The sequence below is a fragment of the Chiloscyllium plagiosum genome, chromosome 7 (assembly GCF_004010195.1).
Source record: "Chiloscyllium plagiosum isolate BGI_BamShark_2017 chromosome 7, ASM401019v2, whole genome shotgun sequence".
NCBI lineage: Eukaryota > Metazoa > Chordata > Chondrichthyes > Orectolobiformes > Hemiscylliidae > Chiloscyllium > Chiloscyllium plagiosum.
Window position 1 is genome coordinate 103307332 of NC_057716.1, and position 11452 is coordinate 103318783.

The following is an 11452-nucleotide window of genomic DNA, read 5'->3' on the forward strand; positions in this document are numbered from 1 at the left end:
AGTCATTTACTAATGGTCTTTTTCATGTATTTAATGAAATTGACAAATACATTTGCACAGAAACATACATATACACACAGTTGCACATTTACACTTACACACAGACATACACACACAGATGCGTCAAGAAGTATAGTGCTGGAAAAACACAGCCAGTCAGGCAGCATCCGAGGAGGAGGGTTGATGTTTCAAGCATGAGCTCTTCATCAGGAATTCTGCTCATTCCTGATGAAGGGCTCATGCTCAAAACGTCGATTCTCCTGTGCCTCAGATGCTGCCTGACTGGCTGTGGTTTTCCAGCACCACACTTTTCAACTCTGACCTCCAGCATCTGCAGCCCTCACTTTCTCCATACACACACATGCACACCGATACATGCACAGAACCAATCATTCACACACATAGACACATACATGCAGACATACACCATATTCAGACACATACCCACACACATACACACATTCAGGCACACACACACAGGGACATACAAAGGCAGACACAAACTCACATAGAGACATACACACAATTCACATTGAAGTTTAACCTGCACATGCTCAAATGGTTCCGTCATGCAGATACATCACATAAAGAAAAATATACCGTCTAATGTTCCTTGCTGCCCATCAGAGGAAATAATCATGTTAAACTGACTGGCCTTGCTGTCAGCTACGTGTAGGGTGCCTGACAGAGTTTTAGATATGATTCGGAAACTTTGCCAAAGTTTGCATCACAGTTTCAACACCATCTGTTTAAACAGAAATAAACAGAACCTTGATGGACAGAGAAAAATGATAGATTAATATTTCATCATAGCCCTTTAATATGTTGACTGGTAGCCTAGATGCAGATTGTGAAGTTCCTCACTGGAGTGCTATCTTAAAACAGCTTTCATCACAAAAAAAGGGGGACAATTATTAAGAACACAAATTAAAGTATCTAAGGTAATAAAGGATAGAGGGATTGAGCAAGGAAGTGAAGTTGAGGTAAGAGATTTACCATGATTTTATTGAATGATAGAGCAGACAAGAAGGGCAGAATGGTCTACACCTATTCTGATATTCTAATAGGTCACCAAGTGCCACAGTAGAATCAAATGCAGCCCAGACTGACAGGATATAGGTTTTCTCCATCCAGTAGTGCCCTTTGGTTTTGGACAGCCACTGTCCAGTATCTACTCAGTGGAAACTTATACTGACCACAGATTGGTCATCTCACTCAAAGAGGTCATGGCATTATTGCCATTGGAAATGGTTAATGCTGCAGTTACTGGACCCCTGTATTTACCCTGTTGGATGCAGCTATCTTAAACCCAATGCCAGAATTGTTGGGCTGAATGGCCTACCTCAGCTCCTACATCTTGATCAAAGGCAAATCTCAAATTAAAAGCGATTTGCCCATTTGGATTTAGCAGCAGGGCAGGAGTAATATTCAGGAATATGGAATAAAACTACATCAATCTAAAACTGAACAAAACAGTAAACATAATTTTTTTTAAAAAATGCTATACTGAGTAAATACTAAACCTACTTTAATATCAGTTTTGTTGGGTATTATAACCATTTTTAAAAAAAACTTGAGTGGATATCTAAACCTGTTTTTTTAAACATGATTTGGAGATGCCGGTGTTGGACTGGGGTGTACAAAGTTAAAAATCACACAACACCAGGTTATAGTCCAACAGGTTTAATTGGAAGCATGCTAGCTTTCGGAGCAACGCTCCTTCATCTGAATTACCTGATGAAGGAGCGTCGCTCCGAAAGCTAGTGCTTCCAATTAAACCTGTTGGACTATAACCTGGTGTTGTGTGATTTTAACTTTGTTTTTTTAAAGTAATTTTCAGTCAAACAATAGGCCTGGTTAAAATCCTCTCAACACAACAAATTTAAACTTAGACACAGACCAGCAAGTAACAATTAACCCTCTCATTCCTAACGGTCTTTAGACTGTTTGAACATCTGTTGGCTCTGGAGTGGCAAGTGGGTTAGTAACTGGGGCAATCAATACCTGGGGTGTGGTGAGAAAAAAAATCATAAACCTCTTTAATTCAACAGCTTTGTTTTTATAATCAGTAACAGGGGTGCCTCATGCTAAAAATAGGTTAGCTCAATTGATTAGTAATACCCAATGTTGTGGGTTCAATTACCTGTACTGGCATATGTTACTGTGAAAAACTATCATTCTTAATCTCACATGAGGTGTGGTGACCCTCAGGTTAAACCACCGTCTCTAATGCATCTATTGTACTCTGTGACAGAAACTGCAGTCTTTTCCAATTCTGTACAAAGGCATATTGACTGTTTAGCTCGACTGTCCCTTGTTCGGCAGTGGAAGGATTACTACCAGCAGCCCCATTCTCACTTAGGATCCTTGTTCCTATCTGTGAACATTGTGACCTGTTCTGAAGACTGGATTAACTCTGCTTCTCTCTCCACAGGAGCTGCCAGACCTGTTGAGTTTCCCCAGCAGTCTCTGTGCCTGTTTCAGATTTCTGCAGTGTGAAGGAATCCCACATGTTCTTGCAGGCTTCACTTTCATTGTAGAGACCAAATGTTGATCCTGACTGTCAGTTATTAAAAAGTAAGTTATACCATTCCATACAGAAATTAGCTTCTGACAAGCTTAATGTTCTCAATTAGAATGAAAACTATTTCTCTAACACTACAGTAGTCATGTTTGGGGGAACATGGGGATTAAATTGTGAGGCAGTGGGGAAGGAGAGGGAATGATTTTAGTGCGGAACTGCCACTCTGAACACACACACGCACGTATCAATCTCATTTCTCACAAACTCATCAAGTCATGTCCTTTTTTGCATTCTCCCTGTTTTTCTGTACTTCAACTGTCTCAGCAAACTGAGCTAACCTACCTTTAGCATGAGGCACCCCGTTAATGATAACAGAAACAGAGCTGCTGGATTAAAGAGGTTTATCTTTTTTTCTCAGACTCAGCCACAATTACACTTCAGATTATCTTCGAGAGAAAAGCAGGCTTACATCTTCCAACACTTCTTCTCAAATTCTTTGTCCAAGGGAATTTTCAAGGGAAAATAGGGTTGCAAACAAGGATCAGCCTACAAAAGGATAGGAATAATGGCCGAGAGGTTCTACTGGACTATTCAGCCAAAGACCCAGATAATGTTCTGGGGACCTGGGTTCAAAGGTTGGTTACAGATAGTGGAACTTGAACTCAATTCCATAAAAAAAAATTGGAATGTAGAGTCTAATGATCTTTTCGATTGTCTGGTTCATTAGCATCCTTTAGGGAAGGAAACTGCCATCCTTACCTGGTCTGGCCTACGTATGACTCCAGAACCACAGCAATGTGGTTGACTCTTAATTCGGGCAGATGGGATGGGCAATAAATAGAAACTGAATGAATTAAATAAAAGAACTATAAAGTCCAGTTCTTCCTTCATCTTTAGGAAACCCTGATGCCAAATATAACTCCCTGTCCTGAATCACTTTACGTTGCTAAGCAGGCTATCCAGGTTGATCAGATCCTCCCATCCTGGTGTTTTGTTGAAGGACTCTGCACCAGACTGCCCACACCTGTGTTTATATTATTTTTTGATTCTATTTACCTCTGGGAACCAGAAGATAGAACAGGATTCCTCCCAAAATAAGAGATCAAGGTGTGTCCCTCACCAAAATAGATTTCTGTTGAGAGCCTCTGCCCCGTTGACTTGAAAACCTGGCATCTTTGAGATGTAGAGCCATTGGAAGTGCAGATTGAAACCTGCAGCAGCCCTGCTCTCCTTACTGACAGAAGGAGGCTGGAAGAAGTTTGGAATTCTCTTCACGAGATGTTATTAATTCAACATTTGAGATTGGCTGTAACTTTTATCATCGCGTTCACAACGGGCTGTGCATCAATTGTCCAGACAGAGTGACCACACACAGGCGTTAGGAAAGATCACAAGAGGTGCTGACCTAAGTTAAGATTTAGCTCTGAAAACAAAAAATGCCGGAGGTCACAATGGGTCAGGCAGCATCCATGGAGAGAGAGCAAGCTAACGTTTCGAGTCTAGATTTGAAACATTATCTTGCTCTCTCTCTCTATGGATGCCGGCTGACCCACATAGAACATAGAAAATTACAGCACAGCACAGGCCCTTCAGCCCTCGATGTTGCGCTGATGTGTGGACCCAATCTGAAGCCCATCTAACCTACACTATTCTATTTTCATCCATGTGTTTATCCAATGACCATTTAAATGCCCTTGAAGGTGGTGAGTCTACTACTGTTGCAGGCAGGGCATTCCTACTACCCTCTGAGTAAAGTCACTACCTCTGACATCTATCCTAAATCTACAAATTGAGGCTATGTCCCCTTTTGCTAGCCATCAGCATCTGAGGAAAAAAGCTCTCCCTGTCCATCCCATCTAACCCTCTATCTTACGTCTCAATTAAGTCACCTCTCAACCTTCTTATCTCTAATGAAAACAGCCTCAAGTCCCTCAGCCTTTCCTCATGAGACCTTCCATCCATACCAGGCAGCATCCTAGAAAATCTCCTCTGAACCCTTTCAAAAGCTTCTACATCCTTCCTATAATGCAGTGTCCAGAACTGTATGCAATACTCCAAGTGCTGCTACACCAGGGTTCTGTACAGCTGCAGCATGACCTAGTGGCTCCGAAACTCAATCCCTCTACCAATAAAAGCTAACACACAGTGTGCCTTCTTAACAACCCCATCAACCTGGGTGGCAACTTTCAGGGATCTATGTACATGGACACCAAGATCTCTCTGCTCATCTACACTACCAAGGATCTTACCATTAGCCGAGTACTCTTTATTCCTGTTGCTCCTTCCAAAGTGAATTAGATTAGATTACTTACAGTGTGGAAGCAGGCCCTTCGGCCCAACAAGTCCACACTGACCCGCAACCCAACCAGACCCATTCCCCTACATTTACCCCTTCACCTAACAGTACAGGGAATTTATCATGGCCAATTCACCTAACCTGCACATCTTTGGACTGTGGGAGGAAACCGGAGCACCCGGAGGAAACCCACGCAGACACAGGGAGAATGTGCAAACTCCACACAGTCAGTCGCCTGAGGCGGGAATTGAACCTGGGTCTCTGGCGCTGTGAGACAGCTGTGCTAACCACTGTTACCTCACAATTTTCCGCATTAAACTCCATTTGGCACCTCTCAGTTAATCCCCAATTTCCAAAACTCTCATTCCAGAATTATGATTTGGAGATGCCAGAGTTGGATTGAATTGTACAAAGTTGCGTGATTTTTAACTTCGTACATTCCAGATTTAGATAGGGATCTAGAGTAACCAGATCAACTTTCTTTTAAACCTCAGTGGACCTCTGTGTGGATTTGGTATTGCGTCCTGGGGGACATATAAATTCAGCAAGCGTTGTATTTGCCATTCGGCCCATCGGACCCATGCGGGAATTTTTTTTAAAACTTTCCAAAACCCACGGTGGTTTTCTCGAGGGCCTTTTCAATTGAAGATTTCTTCCAGGTCTTTGTTTTGTTTTTGCCAATTGCCCAGTGAAACAGATTCGATTGTTTACCCTGAAATCAGACCGCAGCTGCCTCTTCCTCCTCCACACAGTAAACACAGGCGCTCACAGGCAAAACATCATACGCTCAAAACTGTTCCACATCCCTGAACGATACAGGCGCTGAGTTTGTCTCGCTTTCTGTTTCACCCACAATCACATGAGGGCGAATGAATGTGGGAAGGCTGGAAATGGAATGGGATTGGGGGAGGACGGTCTTAAAACCTGAAATTATCTTAACAGGAATAAATACTGAGTAATTCTGGAAGTTAGATTTATTTCAGCCCTGTGTAGCTAAGTTTTTTTAAAAATCTCTCATCTTTTACAACTCATTGCATTTGAAATATTAACTCTGGTTCTCTGTCCGCAGATGCTACCAGACCTAGAGAGCTTTTCCAGCAATTTCTGTTTCTGTTTCAGTTCTCCGGCATCCGCAATTCTTCCTTTTATTTCATTCTAGCTCTCTCTTTCAATCTCTCTATCTTTTTGCCTGTTTCTCCCGTTTAGGCATTAATTTTACCTCTTCTTTCAATATCTAACCGCTTGTTCTCTCCTTCCTTCTCTTCCTCTTTGTTATTCCCTTCCATTCTTCCCACAGCCCACATTACAAACACACACACACACGCACCCCAAACTATCTTCCGCAGCATCTTTCCATTTGTTTTAACCGTCTCTATTCTACTTTCTCACTCTCTTTTCCCAATCTTTCCCTCGCGGCCTCTCTGTCATTTCCCCCCCTTCAATCTATGTCCCTGCTTTATTTCCACAGAGGCTGCCAGACCTGCTGAGTTTCTCCAGCAGTTTCTGGTTTTGTTCCTTGTGTCTCCTCCGGGTGTGGGATTGGTGTGTGTGCCGTCTCTACTCTCTCTCTCGCTCTCGCTCTGTGTCTCCTTGGTGTGAGGTGTAACCAGTCGCATTATCTACACATATACACACTGATCTCTTCATTTCAGCTAATGGGCCGTGAAACAACCTGCTTTCAGTTGCATTTTGAACTAATTTCTTCCAACAAGCAATTACACTGACAAAGACAATTTCCTTTGACAAGACTGGCCTCTTCACACACAAACACACACACACCTCTCTCTCTCTCTCACACACACACATATACACACACATTTCTCTCACACACATCTCACACACATCTCACACACACACATCTCTCACACACATATCTCACACACGCATCTCTCTCTCACACCTCACACACACCCACACCCGCACTCACACACACATCTTTCTCACACACCTCTCTCTCATACACACACACAGACACACATACACACACAGCAGCCACTGTCCCAGTCATGGGAAGTATCACGCAAGGTCAGGGATAATTTCTGAAGATGTTAATACAGTCTGCGTAAAACTGACACACACACTTACAACTATGACTACACCCAAAAATACCTGATAGCTTGTTAATCTAGAGACCCAGGTAATGTTCTGGGAACCTAGCTCCGAATCCTGCGACGACAGATGGTGGAACTTAAATTTAATTTCTTTTTCTTTAAAAAAAAACCTAGGATCAAAAGTCTAATCGTGATCATTGTCGCCAAAGCTCATCTGGCTCACTAATGTCCTTTAGGGAAGGCAGGTTGACTCTTATCTGCCCCCAGGGGTAACTAGGGATGGCGAGCAACCCATGAATTCAAAAAAAACTTTTAAAACCATTGTGAAAGAGCTAACACAGATAACGATGGGCCGAAAGAACTCCTGCTAATAGGAACAGTCGTCCATTCCGTTTCCCATCCCCTCCCCCAGCCTATCCCTCAAGAATCCGGAATACAACAAGAACTGAAATTGCTGGAGAAACTCAGCAGGTGTGTGGAGAGAGAGAGAGAGACAGAGGTTAATGTTTCAAGTCTGAGGTTACTGCTTTTCAGAACGTGGTCTCTCACAGATCTGCTGAATTTCTCCAGCGTGCCCTGTGTTCGTTTCAGAATCCGTCATCCCACAATATTTAGCTGCGATTGTGGGAATTGAGTTAAAGTTAATATCTTCCAAAAAAAATCAACAAACTCCAGTCGGTTTTCTCTCTTGTGCTGGGTCCTTTTTCCCTCCTGGGATTTCCATTCCTGTTTTATTTGAGTTGTTACGAAAACTATTTCATTCGCATGTTATTAAAGAATCTCGGCGCGCTCTCTGCTTGTGTGTACACGCACGGATTAATCATATAGAGAAAGCGGTGCTGACTGCTTCTCACTTTCCAACTTCCCCCTCCCCCCCGAGTAAATTTGAAAGGACGGGATTTTCGGAGTGCGTGAAATTCCGAACAAATCGATCCCCTGTCCGATTACTTTGGACCCGAGGAGATTAAGAGGTTTAATCTCACATCAATGTCGGCGCTGCCTGAGAAGAAAGAGAGAGAGATCTGAGCTGGCGCTTTCCCCTCAGCCTGAAACATTCCAACAGGGAATTCTCTCCCAACTGGCCCCGCTCAAACACACAACAGATGCAGCCGCAGAACCCACAAGCAATCTCACTTTGTGGGAAAGGTCTGGATTGAACACACCGACATGTACAAAACCCCAGAAGGGATAGGAGAGGAGGAGGCCATTCAGCCCATCGAGACTGCTCGATGGGATCATGATAATTCTGATTATCCTCAATTTCACTTTCCTGCCTTTTCCCAATAACCCTTGAGTTCCCGATTAAAACTTCTCAAATGTTGAATGTAATTCACCTTCTCTGCAGCTCTAACGTTGCGTTTCTCGCCCTGTTCTGCCTAATGCACTCTGTATGGTATCATCTGCCTATATTGGACGCAAAACAAAACTTTTCGCTGTAATAATAAAGCCGTGACAATAATAAAGCCAATCGAAAATATAAAGAAACAAAAACAGAAATTACTGGAAAAGCTCAGCAGGTCCGGCAGCATCTGTGCAGAGAAATCAGGGTGGATCCTAAACGTTAACTCTGATTTCTCTCCACAGATGCTACCAGACCTGCTGAGCTTTTCCAGCAATTTCTGTTTTTGCTTCTGATTTACAGCGTCTACAGTTCTTTGAGCTTTCAAAAACATAAAAATCTGTCTATCTCAACCTTGAATATCCTTAGCGACCCAACCTCCACGCCCCTATGTGGTACATAGTTCCACAGGTACCTTCTGAGAGAACTAATTCCTCCCCATCTCTGCGGTAAACCCCTTATTCTGAGATTATGCCCTCTGGTCCTAGAATCATAGAAACATACAATACAGAAGAGGCCATTCTGCCCATCAAGTTTGTACTGTACTAGACTCTCCAACAGTGGGAAATTACCTTTCTGTATCTACCCAGCCTAGCCCCTAAGAATTTTGACACACGGAAGTAATATTTCACAGTTTCTCTGACCGAATGAAAATCGCTTGTTCCCTCAGTCCATCATAAGTGTTTCTTGGGGAAATTCGACGGACGAGTTACAGAATCATAGAGATGTACAGCACAGAAACAGACCCTTTGTCCAACTCGTTTATGCCGACCAGATACCCTAAATTAATCTAATCCCATTTGCCAGCACTTGGCCCATATCCGTCCAAACCCTTCCTATTCGTATACCCATCCAGATGCCTTTTAAATGTTACAATTGTACCAGCCTCCACCACTTCCTCTGGCAGCTCATTCCTTACACGTATCACCGTCCCTTCCGACCCTTTTAAATCTTTCCCCTCTCACCTTAGACCTCTATTTTGGACTCCCCTACCCAAGGGAAAAGACCTTGTCTCCTTCCCCAGTCCACACCTCTCGTGATTTTATAAACCTCTATACTGTCACCCCTCAGCCTCGGACACTCCAGGGAAACTAGCCCCAGCCTTTTCAGTCTCATATAGGTCAAACCCTCCAACCCTGGCAACACCCTGGTAAATATCTAAACAGAAATCCTCTGAACGGATGGATCTGAACAATTTATACCTTAATAACTACTTTTCTAACTTGCTGTCTCTCTGTGTGTGAGAGAAACAGGCTGCTAACTACATAATGCTGTCCGGATATTTCACCACCTGCAACTGCAAAACTGAAGGCAATTTTTAAAAAAACTAACAATAGGAAACAAACTACCAACAGGCGAATCGAAGAGAAAATTTGTTGATGATTTTACAACAAACTAATTTATCCCCGAACCCAATATCCACAGGCATCTTCGGCCCATCCGCCCGCTGCTACCTTCTTGCAATGCAATAAATTCCTGCCTATAACCGTGCAAATTCGCTTAATCGAGTCGTTAACAATTCTTTCCGAAAATTATTTGTATTTGCTCGCGTGCATTACCATTTCTCAGCATCTCAGGTTACAAATTCTTGCTTTGAATCACCGCCGGCTTTACTGGTCTGTAACCGGCCTGATTTTAAATCTGCATCGAGTTAAAATCGGGCCCTCAGCCGCTCGGTTAAACCCGATAGAGTCCGCCCTTTGTAAACTTTACGAGACGCGCTGCGACTGAGAATAAACTTTGATGGGGATTTGTTAAGTTGTTCCAAGGGTTGCTGCTGGGTTAAGGTTGAGGCAGGTCCGACAGCGGGTTGGTCTGATTTGGTACTCACTGCTGTAGTCGGGTAGTCTCGGTATGATCATTCCTGCAGCTTGAGCCCGGAGCCAGTGATCTAACTGGAACGATCCAGCCGCCGCAGCTGCTTTCAGTTGCTCGGGATGCGGGTGCGGGAACTGCGGGAAGGCGCCGTAAGTCAGCGCCGGGTGCTGCGCTCCCAGTCCCGGGTAAGTGTACACCGGGTGACCGTACATAGCAGCGTGGGACAGGGAGCCCAGCCCCGGAGGCTGCAGGTTCAGCAAGCCCGGTTTGGGAATGATACTGCTGCTGCTGGCCAGCGGTAAACTGGCCCCTTTCCCCCGGGGAGAAGGCGTCTCGGTGCGGATGCAGGAGCCGGGGCTCCCCGCGGAACTCTCGGGCACCGAACTGGGGCTCAGTACCGGGGGAGAGGAGCTCGGCACCGCCCGGGGAGGCTCTTCAGCCAGCAGGGCGTCGATCCGGAAGTTTTTCGACTTTTCCATGTTGTGAAGGCAGGCAGGAGGGGAGATTCTGGAGCCGCTCTCTCTCTCTCTCTTTAACAACCTGTGACCCTGCCTGTACAACTGCTACCTGGATCGCTCTCTCTCTCTCTCTCTCTCCCTGTCTGCCTGTCAGCAGGGACTGGCCCACTCTCTGTCTCCCACCCACTGGCACTCTCTAAACATGGGCCACTCTCTCTCTCTGAGCTGCTGAGAAACCTCGCGGGGTCAGTCGCCAGTTGGGCTCAGTTTGTTCCTACAGATGGTTTCTCATCGGATGACACCCTGTGTCTTCCAGTCTCTGTTATACTGCCAGCCTCTCCCTGTGTGTGCACAGTCCCCCTCTCTGGGTGCTACTTTCTCTCCCTCTCTGTCGCAATCTGTCCCTGTTTCTCTGTCTCCTTTACAGCTGATCACTTTCTCTCCCGTGTCTCCCTGCCTCTGGTTGTCTCTGCCTTTGTGTGTGTGTCTGTCTGCGTCTCTCTCTCTCTCTCTCTGTCCGCCTTTCCCTCACTTTAGGAGTGTGTCTGTGTGTCTCTGTCTGTCTCGCCCTCCCTTTCGGAGTCTCTCACTGTCTCTCCGACTTTCGGAGTGTGTGTATATATACGTGTGTCTGTCTGTCTATCTGTCTCTCTCTCTCTCTATCTCCCTCACTTTCGGTGTATGTGTGTGGTGTCTGTGTCTGTTTGTGTGTGTGTGTCCCTCACTCTCCCTCTCTTCGGAGTGTGTGTCTGTGTCTCTCTCTCTTTCTGTGTCCCTCTCACTCAGTCTGTATCTGTTCCTGTGTCCCCCTATCTGTGTGTTTCTCTGCTAGTGTGTCTATCTTCATTCTCCCTCAACAGTGTTTAGTTCCCTGTCTCTATCTCGTTCTCTGAATATCTGTCTCACCCACCCTCCTTATTTTCACTTCTGACAGCTTGTCCCTTTTAGTTCTTAAAATCTCCCCTT

The 11452-nt window shown here is 44.7% G+C and overlaps 1 protein-coding gene across 1 annotated transcript in view; it reads right to left on the reverse strand.

Annotated features, from left to right (window-relative positions):
* The window catches only part of LOC122552045 (motor neuron and pancreas homeobox protein 1-like), a 52538-nt gene extending 41882 nt beyond the window's left edge, over positions 1-10656 (reverse strand). The window contains exon 1 of the mRNA XM_043694599.1: positions 10042-10656. Within this exon, the coding sequence (XP_043550534.1) occupies positions 10042-10507 (466 nt within the window). The 5' untranslated portion in view covers positions 10508-10656. The remainder of the gene's footprint in view (positions 1-10041) is intronic.
* Between the last annotated feature and the right edge of the window lie 796 nt (positions 10657-11452).